This window comes from Hyperolius riggenbachi, chromosome 6, assembly GCF_040937935.1.
Source record: "Hyperolius riggenbachi isolate aHypRig1 chromosome 6, aHypRig1.pri, whole genome shotgun sequence".
NCBI lineage: Eukaryota > Metazoa > Chordata > Amphibia > Anura > Hyperoliidae > Hyperolius > Hyperolius riggenbachi.
The window spans coordinates 137,998,810-138,015,282 of NC_090651.1; the positions used below are offsets into that span (position 1 = coordinate 137,998,810).

The 16,473-nt window shown below is 43.7% G+C and overlaps 1 protein-coding gene across 1 annotated transcript in view; it reads left to right on the forward strand.

The window, feature by feature from the left end:
• The window catches only part of MFSD14A (major facilitator superfamily domain containing 14A), a 68,161-nt gene that overhangs the window by 20,302 nt on the left and 31,386 nt on the right, over nucleotides 1-16,473 (forward strand). Inside the window, exons 2-4 of the mRNA XM_068239983.1 lie at nucleotides 9,686-9,793; nucleotides 11,104-11,199; nucleotides 13,000-13,062. Coding sequence (XP_068096084.1) covers nucleotides 9,686-9,793; nucleotides 11,104-11,199; nucleotides 13,000-13,062 — 267 coding nt within the window. The remainder of the gene's footprint in view (nucleotides 1-9,685; nucleotides 9,794-11,103; nucleotides 11,200-12,999; nucleotides 13,063-16,473) is intronic.

Genomic DNA, 16,473 nt, shown 5'->3' on the forward strand with positions numbered 1-16,473 from the left:
GTGAACTACATGAAGAGGTTTTCAGAGAACAGGAGACGCAAGGCAGCCGTAACGAGGAAAGAAAATCTTGTAAAAGGGAGAGGCTAAAACCTGTGTACTAAATGTGTAAAGCACTTGCACCAAAAGAACAAACAGGTGCTCAAAACACTTTGTTAAAGTGGACCCAAACCAAACATTTTTTTAACTCAAAATATTAAGTTGCACCACTCTGACACATACAAAGATAAATAAGCACTCTTTTAAGTCTATGAGCATTTCAGTGCATGCTTTTCACCCTTCTCTTTTCATTACTAGGGTTATACAGGTGGCAGCCATTAGCAATTCCTCCTTTGCTGGAGACCATCTATTAAACCAGTTTGCCGGATTCTGTCCTGGCAATATGAAAGGAAGGGAGGGGTTCCTCCAATAAATGTAAAATATTTTATATTTGTCATCATGCAGCCGGAAAAAGGCTGCTATTTATTATTATAATTTAGAAAATAGATTTTATTTCTGAAATCTTGTATTTTTAATTTGGGTCCACTTTAAAGGGACTCATTGCACCTTTCATGGGCATACCTTTAAGACTCTGACCAGTACTGCAAAGTACTTAAAGATGCATACCTTTCCATTGCTTGTGCTCTCCTCTTTCATTTGATGCCTGAATTGCCAAATAGTTTTTGTTCGATTTCAATTTAAAAATCGCGGCTGCCCTCTTGGCTATGTTATAACTTCCGGGTCACCCCTGTCTTCTCTGTTAGAGAAGTGCATCACTGAATGAAGCAGGAAGAGGAAGTGATACGCATGGCCATTGCAAGAGGCTCCTCCAGAGGGGTCGGAGAACGACGTTGTTGGAAGTAGTCTGGCTTAAAGGCATGCCCATGAGAGGTGCTCGGAGTCCCTTTAGTGACCCTGAGATGAAGGGGCATAAAAGATTTATACATACCTGGGACTTCCCCCAGCCCCCTTCCTCCATCCTCCTTGCTTCCTTGCCATGGTCTAAAGCAGGGGACTCAAACTCGCGGCCCGCGGGCCATTTGCGGCCCTCGATACAATATTTTGTGGCCCGCGCCGGCAAAAGCTTCCTTATAGTTTGCCTCCCAAGTAATCTGCCGTGTCCCCGACGCAAAACGAGGGCTGCAGAGCCCCCAAATCGCCTGGGGGGCAATCCACCAGCATTTCCTGGAAGGGGCAGAGCTTTCAGCTTCAGCTCTGCCCCTCCTGACGTCAATCGCGGCATATCGCCGCCTCTGCCCGCCCCTCTCACTCTTCAGTGTTCTCCCTAGGCTCTTTTAGCTGGGTGCTGCACCCGGTTAGTTTTGGTGAGCACCCGGCTGTCTTCGGCTCACCTCCTGTTATGCTGTGAGCAGAGTTGCTCACAGAAGCACCGGCCCTGCATTCTCTTATCTCGCACCACCCGGCTACTTTTTCATGCCACCCGGCTGGAAAAATGTTGCGGGGAGAACACTGCTCTTCCTTCAAAGAGAGGGGCGGGGAGAGGCTGCTATGCGCCTAGATTGACGTCAGGAGGGGCGTGAGCTGCTGATTGACTTTTTTTGTGAAATCCCTTATGCGGCCCAGCCTCATCCTGACTTTGCCTCCTGCGGCCCCCAGGTAAATTGAGTTTGAGACCCCTGGTAAAGCCTTCTAGATTGTCCGGTATCAGTCACCTTGTCCCTGGCCAGTCGGTGTAGGCGCAGTGCAGCCACGCACCCCCCCCCCCCCACGCTCTCATCGCGGGGAATGTTCTGTGCAGGCGCAGAACGCTCCCAGCCGCGGGGGCGAGATAGAGGAGCGTGCTTGGCTGCACTGCGCCTACACCGACTGGCTGGGGACAAGGTGACCGATACCGGACAATCTAGAAAGCTTTAGACCACGGTAAGGAAGCGATCTGTGCAGAGAGGGTGGAGGAATCCCCGGGTATGTATAAACCTTTTATGCCCTTTCGTCTCTGGTACACTTTTCAAACTTTAAGTCATGGTGGTGCAGACTATACTTTGGACAGATTCTTTTGGTAGTCCCTGAAATTACATACAGTGGTTTGCAAAAGTATTCGGCCCCCTTAAGTTTTCCACATTTTGTCATATTACTGCCACAAACATGAATCAATTGTATTGGAATTCCACGTGAAAGACCAATACAAAGTGGTGTACACGTGAGAAGTGGAACGAAAGTCATACATGATTCTAAACGTTAACAAAAAAAAAAATTGCAAAGTGGGGTGTGCGTAATTATTCAGCCTCCTGAGTCAATACTTTGTAGAACCACCTTTTTCTGCAATTACAGCTGCCAGTCTTTTAAGGTATGTCTCTGCTTTGCACATCTAGAAACTGAAATCCTTGCCCATTCTTTGCAAAACAGCTCCAGCTCAGTCAGATTAGATGGACAGCGTTTGTGAACAGCGGTTTTCAGATCTTGCCACAGATACTAGATTGGATTTAGATCTGGACCATTCTAACACATGGATATGTTTTTAACCACCAGCCCTGGCTTTATGTTTAGGGTTGTTGTCCTGCTGGAAGGTGAACCTCTGCCCCAGTCTCAAGTCTTTTGCAGACTCCAAGAGGTTTTCTTCCAAGATTGTATTTGGCTCCATCCATCTTCCCATCAACTCTGACCAGCTTCTCTTTCCCTGCTGAAAAGAAGCACCCCCAAAGCATGATGCTGCCACCACCATATTTGACAGTGAGGATGGTGTGTTCAGAGTGATGTGCAGTTTGTTTTCCGCCACGCATAGCGGTTTGCATTTTGGCCAAAAAGTTCCATTTTGGTCTCATCTGACCAGAGCATCTTCTTCCACATGTTTGCTGTGTCCCCCACATGGCTTGTGGCAAACTGTAAACGGGAGTTTAGGTGGACGGCCTTGTCTTGGTAGGTTTACAGTTGTGCCATACTCCTTCCATTTCTGTATGATCGCTTGAACAGTGCTCAAAAAAAAAAAAAGTTTCAGAATGCACGCCACAAGATGTTTCACAATGCGATTGTTTGTGTTTCAAGAACCGCTATATTGGAATAAATCAGAGGATCGTTCATTGACTTTCACAAATTTTGTTGTAGCCGTGGATCATTTCTTTCTGACTGCACTGACACTTGCCAATTCAGCCAGATTGAGCGGGACACGATCGTTCATTGGTGGAGATCCCCGATCCATTTGACCGTGGGTACTCGAGTTAAGACCAATTGGTTGCAGCACAAAAGCCACAGGGAGAGCTTTGACATTAGGGATGGTCAATGATACAAATCTCAGTTGATGCAGGTTTATGCAAACTTTTAATTCAAATGTATGCAGCTTAAAAATGCACCATTTTAATTGGACATTGTAGTGGGTCACTGCTCTCCTATCTGGCAGTAAAGTGTAGTATACAGTCTTGTAACCTGTGTGTTGCCTCACAATCCTATACAGGTTTGCTTTAAAATATCTGAATACTTTCCAAGCTTTTATGCACATCTCCACCTTCACTATTTGCACAAGTTAAGTGGCCCACATTTACAGACATGAATTATGGTTACGTACCATTTTGTGCGCTTCAAAATCTAGTATGGATTTGATCATATTTGCAGAAGTTCTTAAGATTAGCTTACTGGGAGCATCTCTAATTACCTGCTGCAGCCTTGTGTGCTGAATTTTTATACCACATATTAAAAAGAATTTGTACTCTAAAATTCTTACAATAAAAAGCATACCATTCTGTTCATTATGTTCTCCTGGGCCCCTCTGTGCGGTTTCTGCCACTCCCTGCTGCAATCCGGGCTTGTAATTGCCAGTTTTAGGCAGTGTTTACAAACAAAAAAAAAACATGGCTGCTAACCAGCATGTGATAGGCTGAGAGAAGCTCATTCTGTGACTCATACAGAGCCTGGAGGGGGCGTGGAGAGGTTGTGTACAACTTCTACCTATCGCAGCAGAGCAGCACGTTCCTGCCTAAACCGACAAAGCTGACAAAGGAAAGAAGATTAAATTATATAACAGAGATAATACAGCCACTGTGCAACTAGGAAAGGCTGCAGTAAGACCACATTAGAACAGGTATAAGAACTTATAGGATAGAAGAAATAAGGCTGAACATTTTGTTAGTCTTCAATGCCTCCCATCCCACAATCAAACTGAAACTGAGCTACTCTCACAGGGAGATTAACTTCCTTGACACCATCATATACATCAGAGAGAACAGCTTACAAACGTCCATGTACCGCAAACCGACGGATCGTCCCACATACCTCAGGTATGACCGTTTCCACCCCAAACATATAAAGAATTCCATTATTTACAGCCAGGTAATAAGATGCTATCAGATCGGTTCTGACAGGGATGACAGACAAACACCTGGGTTACCTGAAGAAGAATTTCATTAAACAGGGATACAATCCTCTAATGGCTGAGACACAAATCAAGAAAGCTAACAACATCCCTAGGAACTCAGCTCCTGGAGTACAAGCAGAACCAGGAAGAGAGCAGTGTCCCACTGGTAGTCACCTACAACCCACGCCTGGAAATCTTAAAGAGACTCCGTAACAAAAATTGCATCCTGTTTTTTATCATCCTACAAGTTCCAAAAGCTATTCTAATGTGTTCTGGCTTACTGCAGCACTTTGTACTATCACAGTCTCTGTAATAAATCAACTTATCTCTCTCTTGTCAGACTTGTCAGCCTGTGTCTGGAAGGCTGCCAAGTTCTTCAGTGTTGTGGTTCTGCTATGAACTCCCCCTTTCAGGCCCCTCTATGCACACTGCCTGTGTGTTATTTAGATTAGAGCAGCTTCTCTCTTCTCATCTTTTACAAGCTGGATAAATCGTCCTCTGAGCTTGCTGGGCTTTCACATAGTGAGGAATTACAGACAAGGGCAAAGCAGTTTGCAGGAAGAAAAGAGCAGCCTGAAACTTCAGTGCATGAGAGATGCAGGGGGAAAGAAACACACAAATGATCTCTTGAGATTCAAAAGGAAGGCTGTATACAGCCTGATTGTGTATGGATGTATTTTCTATGTGTGGACATACTGTACATCAACATACTTCCTGTTTTGGTGGCCAAAAACTGTTTTTAACCACTTTTAATGCGGCGGGGAGCGGCGAAATTGTGACAGAGGTTAATAGGAGATGTCCCCTAACGCACTGGTATGTTTACTTTTGTGCGATTTTTAACAATACAGATTCTCTTTAAGATTGCAAAAGAACTTCATCCTGTTCTACACAAGGATTAGAGACTGAAAAAGATATTCCCTGAACCTCCCCTCCTAGCGTTCCGACAGCCACCCAATCTTAAGCAGATGATAGTGAGGAGTGCCTTAAATAGGCCAGAACAGAATGTGTGTGGGACCTGTAAACGCATCCATTCCACTGACAGGATACTAATACCAGGTACACAATAGGAATACAAAGTACAAGGCACCTTTTCCTGCGACTCATCTAATGTGGTGTACATGATCATGTGGGAGAAACAAGTCAACCACTGTGTGATCGCATGACACACCACAGATCCACTATTAACAGCAGAAAAAAAGGATATTACAAAATATACTGATCTCCCGATACCAACACACTTTTGTTTACCTGGACACAGTTTAAGCGATGTTCGCGTCACTGTATTAATGGGTGGCTTCAAATCGGGAAATATGAGACTAACACAAGAAACAAAGTTTATACATTGGTTCAAAACTGTAGAAGATGGTTTAAACAAGGACTCTAACTTCTTGTGCTGGTACGATGGGTTTTAAATGCCACAATTCTTTTAATTTTTCTATCTCTTCATTCATTTTTGTGCCATATGCTGTGTAAGATGGTGTTCACTGTCACTATTCATTTTATTTGCTTTCATGTGCTGGCTTTAAATGCCACAATTCTCTTAAGCTTAGAATTAATGGTGCATGTAACCAGCCCAGTTACAATTTGAACTCGGAATTTACGATGTCTCCCCATCACCAGAGTCTGCTTCATGTCATGTTAATATTGATCTTATCAATTTAGCCAGGATGCCTGGGAAAGCCTCTTCAGCAACAGTTGAGGCATTTAATTACATTTATGTTTGCTAAAGAATGTTTCACCCCTGTATGTCAGTGTATATAAGCTGCGTTTTTCAGTTCTGGTCAGGAACCAGTCGGACGAAGGCTTTTTATAAGCCGAAAGCTCACTGTTTATCCATCTCTAAGTTAGCCAATAAATGGTATCATCCTGATTCAAAACTCCTTGCTGTTAGTCTCTTTTAGGTGCCCATTTCCAAATGCAGATGAAGTACTGTTGCAGACATGCATTTTTAATGCAGACTTGTTAAAATGCATGAGTTTTCTCGTCTGTATTTACGCAGAGCAAATTCGCATGCAGTGGAAATGGGTCCTTAGGCTTTCCATGTTTGGTAAGGGGTGGGGAAGTAGTCATCTTAAGCCCATCCCTCTGCTTAAGGGGTTGTATTTGAACATTATATTGTGCTTTTTTTCCTGGTGGACTCTAAGCGCCAGAGCTGCAGTCACTTAAGACATGCTCCATGGGCGACCAGGTTCATTAGGGAGCCTTTCCCAAAGACTCCTTACTGTTTTACATACTGGCTTTAGCCACGATTCAAACCCTTGTCAAAGGGCTCAAATCAAAAAGCAACAGCCTTACCAGTATGCTATCCAACAAAAGAACATTATATCTAGGTAGACCTAGAGACGGGAGGAGGATAAGAAGAGTGTTTTCCTGACTTGCTTTTCAGGTGCTACAAAAGCTGTGGTCTGGTGTCTGAAAACTAAACCAATAGGACTTGTTGGTACTTTTAATTAGATCCCACAATAGTCTGAAAACCGTTGCTTTACTATTAGCCTTCAACCTGGTCATAAAGACAGCTGTACAGTCTATTTCCTGTAACTGGAGATCTGTTTTGATTGGCTCTTTGTCTCTTGATACGGTAATGTCAGCAGCAAGTGTCTTTGATTTGCTTGCCACTGTTTCATCTTAAATCAAACCTGTGATGAGAGAGGTTAAAATGTGGATGCGTGTTGCCTCCGTAGAGGGAAGCCTTTGGATGGTCCAAAGATTTCTCAGATCCTCTAGCCCTCCATTGCTTCTCTTGTGGCTGAGCTCCTGTATGTGTAATGCTGGATACACACGTTGAGATTTCCCGTTCGATTCCCGGGATCGAACGGATTTAATCGATTTCCAACATGCTCGATTCAGATTTCGATCGTTTCTGCCGTCGATTTGCATGTTAAGTATGCCAAATCGACGGCAGAAACTATCGAAATGCGAATCGAGCATGTTGGAAATAATCGGTTCGATCCCGGGAATTGAACGGGAAATCTCAACGTGTGTATCCAGCATAAGGGTGTGTCCGCAACAGCCTTTGGCATTAATGCATGCTTGACTTGGCTGCTTGTACTGCTTCGTGGATATGGAATAGGAAGAGATGCAACAGTCACTTTTTTTTTATCACTGCTTTGTTTAAAAAAAAAAACAAGTTTTCTTTCTTAAAACAGAAAGAATTTGCGATAATTCAGGTTGGAGTGAGCTTGAGATGTCTCCCAGTGCAACACTGCTGAATATATGCAAATTAACCATTGTTACCCTTAATTTGCATATATTCAGCAGTGATGCACTGGGAAGACATCTCAAGCTCACTCCAACTTGAATTATCGCAAATTCTTAAAAAAATCAAACTTTTGTTTTTCTTAGCATTTTAGTAAGGGGTGTTTTTAGGACCATTGTAGTCCCTTACACACTCCAATGCGTTCTGGTTCACCATGAGCTTGCTGGTTGTTCAAAAAAGGGAGACATAAGTATTTCCTGTAAAGTAATTCTACACAGGATATTAACTAAAGATAATGTAAATCCTTGTGTATTCAGTCTACAATCTTATTTGGAACTCTTTTCTATAATAAGTAGAAAGTCACTACATAGACTGCCCTGCACACATTGTAGCATAAAATAACATATATGTAATTATATTGCAGCAAACGGTTTATGGCTTTGCAGAATTGTCACTGTATGTGGAAGAGTTTAACACGTGATGCCTGCTAAACCTTTAAAAGTAGCAATTTGGAGCAAGAGCTAAAGAACCAGTTTGCTCCAGCTTTAGGGCCCCTTCACATTGGGACGGTGCATCAAATTGCCGGATTGCTACTGCAGCCTAATGAAACCCTATGGGGAAGTTTATACGTCCCACGTTGTGGTACGCTGCACCGGAAGTCTCTAATCTAATGCTACCGCAGAACTACATTACTGCGCGGGATCTGGGTTGGCCCAGAAGTCATGTCAGTCTATGGCGATGCAGGATTTTTTAAGAAGTCGCGGCGTGCATGCGGGGGAAGTATATTTTTACAATACATTTCAATGCACTTTCGCATACCTCGAAGTAGGAAGTGACCTCAAGCGCTTGTCACTTCCTGCTTGGCGGAGGCCAGACAGAGAACATCACGCACTAATGCGGTGGTCCCTGAAGGCCTGTATCTGACAATGCGGCGCGCCTGCCGCACACTGCCAATAGTTTGCAGTGTGAAACCGGCCTGAAGCAGACCCCCTGTCACTGTTAGTCAGAAAACAAACGCCTCACACTTTTTCTTCAACCGTATCGCGATCACGCTGCAAGCCGGACAAAATGGAAGCATACAGGAACAGACAGTGTCCGTTCCTACTAGGCTTGTCCCCTGTCCTGTAGGTGTGGCTGCGCCACTGCGGACACCCATTGTTCGGGCTGAAGCAGATCGGAGCCCAGCAAAATCAGTAGGGCACCCCATTGGTTTGTAAACAACAATTTGCTTCAATAGTGAAAATTCTCATTGATTTGTGGTGGACCAATGTGAATTCTCCCTGTTGCGAAGTAGCACTCCAGTTGCTTATTACAATCTAACAGGGAGCCCCATTGTTCTGCCAGGCTCGGATCATTTTTGGGGTGAGTGGCAGAGGGGGGTACAGGAGATGGGTTGTGACAAGAACAAAGCAGATCAAAAGCGGCTGGTATGTGAACGACTCCAATGCCACTGCATGCTGAGTAGATGGAGTACAGCTCCATTTCTGCATCTGCTGTGTGCATGTCACATTGTGACCTTGGCTTTAAGTTTCTTGAATCCTTTTGATTGTGACTGTAAAATGTATGCCTTAGTTTCCTTCGGGTAAAGCTGGTCATACACATATTAATTTTCTCTTTAGATTCCTTGCACATTCTGTTGCACCGGAATGTATTGCACAACATATCAGATCAATCAGAATTTGTTTGATCTTCACAGAAAATCAATCAAGAGTAACTATTGGTCTGGATGGAAAATTTCAGATTGTGGGCAGGGCAGAAGGGATGGTAAAATGACTCATAGCGAGCAAAGGGTTTTCAACCAAGTATTAAAAAATTAAAAATGAACATTTTATGTCAGTTATTTAATTTGTTCAATTACTTTAGACCCCATGAAATGATAGGATTGTGTGTTAAAAAAAAAAAAAGCGTTTTCACGCTTTTATTCACCCCACTGAATTAAAGTCTGCAGTCTGCAGTCTGCAGTCTGCACTTCAACTGCATCTGAGTTTTTTTCATTTAACATTCCTAGTGGTTATGTACAGAACCATAATTAGAAGAGAACGTCCTCTCTCCAAATATTTGTGGACCTAACTGTATAGCAGTATTTACACTAGCATCTATGACCTCTGGTTTATGTTGAATTGGAAACTGATTTGTCTGCATTGCTGGATTACAGAATCGCTATAATGTGCGCCTTTGAAAATAACATGATGAAGGTCCTGTTTTTATAGGCAAATGTTGGAAGGACCTCAGTGAAGATGACTCAGGGGAAGAAGAAGAAGAGGGTGAACCGCAGTGTACTGCTTGCCAAAAAGATCATCATCAAAGATGGTGGTTCGGTGAGTGCAAAATTACAAGCTGGATCTGTAAATAAATGAACCGTAAGCTGTTTTCCTTGTGAGCAGGGAAGACATTCTAGCAGTCCAGCACTGTGTATCTTTGTTGATTGGGAGTGGTGGAGTTTTCCGATAAACTTTTGTGAAAATTGAATGGTTTAGGATAGATGGCCAATTTCTTTATTTATAGATCCATGCAATTTTTTTTTCTGAGTTTTCAATTCTTTTTATTTTTCATATTTGGGTAAACCCTTCACGTGTGATATATTGGTCAGATTTTTCAAATGATACAATTAATCAGAAACATTGAATGTAATTCTCACATTGAAAAGAATTAGAAAAAAAAAGTATGCTGTGTGGCCACCTTTAAAGTGAAACTGTAAACCCTCTGAACACAAACAGTTTCACTTACCTGGGCTTCCCCAAGCTCCCAGCAACCGTCCTGTCCCGCGCAGGTCCTACGCAATCCTCTGTTCTCTCGCCGTGGCTAAGTTTCGCTACCGCCGACTTGTAAGTCGTCAGCAACTGCACCTGCACGCCCCGGGCTACGCAAAGCTTTCTTCTCGTTCCAGCCCGTAATAGCGTCCTACTATTAGCGCAGGACGCTATTGCGGGCTAGAATGCGAAGAAAGCTTTGTGTAGCCCGAGGCGCGCAGGTGCAGTTGCCGTCAACGTACAAGTTGGCTGTAATGAATCTTGGCCATGGCGGGAGAATGGAGGATCGTACAGGATGGCTGCTGGAGGCTTGGGGAAAATCCCAGGTAAGTGAAACAGTTTATGTTCAGCGGATATACAGTTCCGCTTTAAACTCTCCGAAATCAATCACATGTATTGATCGGCACTGAACAGATTTCGAGCACATTTTAATAACTGTGATGATACTGAAGAATAAAAATAAAAGCACTATAATACCCCAGGTTTGAGTACAGAGACTGATACAGGAGTGCTCAAGTTTATTGCCAGCCAGTGGATTTGTCCAAGTGTGTAAAAAGAGTAACACGCTCCTAGTTTGTACAGCTACATTTGGCAAGGTGGGAAGTTTCTAGATAGTCCATGCCCCACAAAGTGTACAGATTCCAGGCTTGCAAATAAGTGCAATTACATAATTCCTTCATGCCTGGTTGCAAATTGAAACAAAGTAGAAGTTTTAAATAACAGTTTACAAAGTGTTGTGGAACGTAGATATACATTTTCAGCATTGTTTCTTTTAAAGAAATTTTTTTGCATTAGTAGTTGACACTTTACTTGTTAACCCACTGAATGAGAAAAATGTCAATTGTCATTCTGCAAATGTCAATTTGCTTTTCTTGCAGCCTCAGGGGTTTGGTTCTCCCAGCGTATATCATGCGGTCATTGTGATCTTCCTTGAGTTTTTCGCCTGGGGTCTGCTTACTGCTCCAACACTGGTGGTAAGTTGTTTTCATTCATAATACAGTATGTAAGCAGAGGTTGGTGGATTTTAATGGTAGGGTGTCGCAGGGCTGTGGAGTTGGTACAAGAATCTTCCGACTTCGACTCCTCAGTTTATGAAACCACCGACTCGACTCCAGGTACCCAAAATGGCTCCGACTCCTTAGACTTATACTTACCAGGGCTGTGGATTTTGTACAAAAATCATCCAACTCCCAACTCTAACTGCCCAGTTTATGAAATCTCTGACTCCAACTCCGGGTACCCAAAATTACTCTGACTCCACAGCCCTGGGGTGTCGTGCAGATCACTTTTATGTTTCTGTATTAGTTTCCTTTGATTTTTTTTCTTTTAATTCATTTTTGCTCATTTCAAATTTCTCTTTGACTGTTTTAGGGTATTTGGAGCTTGTGTGCAGGGAAGCGCTTTCCCATTCCAGCCACTGTAAACACAATCCTCTTCTCCTGTAGCTGCCGATCACTGCAGTCGCTATACGCCTCCGCGTCCTCCGTTCCTCATGGCCTCCTCCATACTTCCAATGAGCAGGAAATGTGGAGGACATGGAGGCGTATAGTAGCGGCGGCAGCTGCAGTGATCGGCAGCTACTGGTGAAGAGGATTGTGTTTATAGTGGCAGGATCAGTTGTAGTATTGAAGTGTTAATGTAGATTAGTGTGGGGTTAGTGCATTGCTGTGTAGCTTAGTTGGTAGGGCAGCAGGGATTAGTGTAGTGTAACTGATGGGGGCTGCAGAGATTAGTGTAGTTTAGATAGAGTAACTATCAGACAGTTCGGAGGGAAGAAAGGCCCAGTACACAGCCCTGCACTGTAGAGGCACCGATTTTAGTAAGGAGGGAAAAAAAGCAGACTCCTAATAAATTTAAACTGTAATTAGGAGAAAATGACATTTTTTATTTCTCAGATATGTCATAAATAACTTTTATATACAGTAATAGCATTGCTTAATCCTCAAATATGAAATAACAGTTACTTGTGCTGCTCCAGTAAAGGACTTACAGTATTTTTAAAATTGGATATACATACTTATCTGATTGTAACTGTATATCTGTGTACTCTGGTATCTTTTTCATATAACATCTCTGCTGTAAGAATAAAGCCAGAGTAGTTGTTGTCACTAATTTCAATGGTAATTGAGGCAATTAACTGTAGATGCAGATTTATGAAAGGTTTGTATGCAAATTTATGCAGGTTGAAAATGAATCAGTCAAATTCCACTTTTGCGGGATTTGATTGGTTCATTTTCAAGCTGCATTCATTTTTCATAAAAAAAATGCACAACCCTGCATAAACTCAGAACTATTTGCATTTCCTTGACCTTCCCTACTCACTATTGCCACATCCAGCTGACCTATAATGCAAACAGACATTGTGATTCTCCAACATTTTATTAGGGTTGAGCAAATTCCCAAGGGGACATGCAGCCATCACTGCTGTCATCTAAATGTCAAGCTTTGTTGTCAGTGGATCTGGCAACTAACAATTCTCTACAAGCTTCTTATCTAAATTCCAGCTTCATTTTCCTGGATTTATGTGTGCTTGATGTATAAAAATATATTTATTGTTGGTACAGTCTTTCTCACAAAACATTACCCAGCTTAAGTGTTCCATGTCACCTGAATTGTATGCAATCTTTAGCTTAGTTGTGACTATAATACTTTCCAAACAATGAGTTTGGTGTTGTCAAAACATGCACCTAACAGGAAGCGTCACAGCCATTTCCTGTATCACTGTGTATACTGGTGTTCAGTATTGTAAAACACTTTGTTTATCACTTATGCAGGTTTTACATGAGACATTCCCTAAGCACACCTTCCTTATGAATGGGCTCATCCAAGGAGTAAAGGTAAGCTTTATGATTAGTCCAGCAATGTGAAATCCTTACATTGATCTATGTAGAAGACACATCATCAGACCCAGCAAATCTGTTGCATGTGAAACTGCCTTCTACTTTTTGACCACCTAGATACATGTTCAACTCACCCCAGCTTAAAGGGAATGTCCAGGCTTGCGAAAAAAAAATCTGCTTACCCGGAGCTTCCACCTGCTCCTGGCAGCCACTATGTCCCAAACCTCAGCTCCGCTCTCAGCTGCTGGCTCCCGGTTCCCATCCGCCGCTGGCCTATCTTGTGAGGTCATCCTCTATTGGGCCTGCAATAGCGCTGCTGTCAAAGTTCACGTTTTTCAGATTGTACCACACAGTACACTCCGCAGAACTTCTGCACCTGCGCAGCACACTACAGACAACGTGGACTTCACTGACAGCGGCACTCACGCAGGCGCAGTAGAGGATGACCTTGCGAGGTCAGTCTCTGAAACGGAGGGGACCGGGAGCCAGCAGCTGAGAGCGGAGCTATGGCGAGGGACACAGTGGCTTTTTTTTCCCGGCGAGCCTGGACATTCACTTTAATGTGCATCTAAAGTGAGAGGGATATAGATGTTTCCTTTTAAACAATACCAGTTGCCTGGCAGTCCTGTTCTCTTTGGCTGAAGTAATGGCTGAGTCACACACCTGAAACAAGCATGCAGCTAATCCAGTCTGACTTCAGTCAGAGCACCTGATCTGCATGCTTGTTGAGGGGCTATGGCTAAAAGTATCAAGGCTCATACACACATCAGACTATAGTCTTTGGAAACTGAAAGATCACAGACCAATCTTACCACCCTTCATGTAGTATGAGAGCCATACCTACACTGTCTATTCTATTGAGCTGAACTCCTCATCAGAAAAAATCTTTGCTAGATGCTGCACACACAGATGCTGTACAGACACAAAAGATCAGTATCTGCAAAAGATCTGTTCCTGCCAAAGATCCGTTCCTGCAAATTGCATTCACAGTCTATGAGATCTGCAGATCATCATACACACCTTGTTTAACTGACATTCATCTGCAGATCAGACAATCATCTGCAGATCTGAAAATCCATCCTGGTGGATCTGATCTGCAGATGAATGTCTGTTAAACTAGGTGTGTATGATGATCTGCAGATATCATAGACTATGAATGCATTTTGCAGGAACGGATCTTTGGCAGGAACAGATCTTTTGCAGATACTGATCTTTTGAATGTGTACAGCATCTTTGTGTGCAGCATCTTGCAAAGATTTCTGTCTGATGGGGAGTTCCGCTCCACAGAATAGACTGTGTAGGTATGGCTCCAGGGGTCTAGTCCTGGGAAAGGTGAGTGGACTAACTTGGAAAACCCCTGCGCCGCGCGTAGCGCCAAAAAATAGGCGTGGTCAAGCACAATGTGGGCATGGTCAAGCAAAACGTGGGCGTTGTCATGGGTGGGGCCAAATATACATGACCTTAGCAGTGATGTAAAAGGTCTGCCGAGGAAGTTTGAGCTCTGCCGTAGTGTAGTGTAGCCCCCCAAAATAGATGTAATCTGACAGCATTTCACCAAAAAGACACATAATCTGGTAGAAGTTCCTCCAAAATACAGATAATATGGAAGTGGCTCCCCCAAAATAGACAATGTGGCAGCAGCAGTTCCCCACCATACACATAATTTGGAAGCAGTTCCCCAAAATACGCTAAACCTGGCAGCGGATCACCCAAAATACAAGTAACACCCAAAAGACATAATCTGGCAGTAGTGGTCCCCCAAACATACACAATCTGGCAGCAGTTCCCCAAAATACACGTAATCTGGCAGCAGCCGTTCCCCTAACATACACATAATCTGGCAGCTGTTCCCCAAATTACATAACAGCAGTTCCACAAAAATGCAGATAATCTGACAGCAGTTCTCCCAAAATAGGTACCCCCAGCATAGGTAGCCAGGTCTATAGGTGTCCCCAGTATAAGTAGCCATGAGTATAGTAGTCCCCAGTATATGTAGCCAGAGGTATAGTTGTCTAGTATATGTAGCCAGGGGTATATGTGCCCAGTATATGTAGTCAGGGGTTTAGTAGTCCCCAGTATATGTAGCCAGAGGTATAGGTGTCCAGTATATGTAGCCAGGGGTATATGTGCCCAGTATGTGTAGCCAGGAGTGTGTGTCCCCAGTATATGTAGTCAGGGGGTATATGTGCCCAGTATATATGTAGGCAGGGCTATATGTGCCCCAGTATATGTAGTCAGAAGGTATATGTGCCCAGTATATGTAGTAAAGGGGTGTATGTGCCCAATATATGTAATCAGGGGGTATATGTGCCCAGTATATATGTAGGCAGGGGTATATGTGCCCAGTATATATAGCCAGGGGGTATATGTGCCCAGTATATATAGCCAGGGGGTATATGTGCCCAGTATATATAGCCAGGGGGTATATGTGCCCAGTATATATAGCCAGGGGGTATATGTGCCCAGTATATGTAGTCAGGGGGTATATGTGCCCAGTATATGTAGTCAGGGGGTATATGTGCCCAGTATATGTAGTCAGGGGGTATATGTAGTCAGGGGGTATATGTGCCCAGTATGTGTAGGCAGCGGTATATGTGCCACAGTATATATAGCCAGGGGTATATGTGCCCAGTATATGTAGTCAGGGGGTATATGTGCCCCAGTATATATAGCCAGGGGTATATGTGCCCAGTATATATGTAGTCAGGGGGTATATGTGCCCAGTATATGTAGTCAGGGGGTATATGTGCCCAGTATATGTAGTCAGGGGGTATATGTGCCCAGTATATGTAGTCAGGGGGTATATGTGCCCAGTATATGTAGTCAGGGGGTATATGTGCCCAGTATATGTAGTCAGGGGGTATATGTGCCCAGTATATATGTAGTCAGGGTGTATATGTGCCCAGTATATGTAGTCAGGGGGTATATGTGCCCAGTATATGTAGTCAGGGGGTATATGTGCCCAGTATATGTAGTCAGGGGTTTAGTAGTCCCCAGTATATGTAGCCAGAGGTATAGGTGTCCAGTATATGTAGCCAGGGGTATATGTGCCCAGTATATGTAGTCAGGGGGTATATGTGCCCAGTATATGTAGTCAGGGGGTATATGTGCCCAGTATATGTAGTCAGGGGGTATATGTGCCCAGTATATATGTAGTCAGGGTGTATATGTGCCCAGTATATGTAGTCAGGGGGTATATGTGCCTAGTATATGTAGTCAAAGGGTATATATGCCCAGTATATATGTAGGCAGGGGTATATGTCCCCAGAATAGGTAGTCAGGTGCCCCCCCCCCCCCCCCAGCAGGAGGGGAGCAGAGAAGAGGGAGAGCTGTGAGCAGCGTTTGAGAAGGGGGGCCATCTCCCCCCTTCCCTCACCTTAGGGTGCTCTCCCTCCCTCGCTGTCCCCT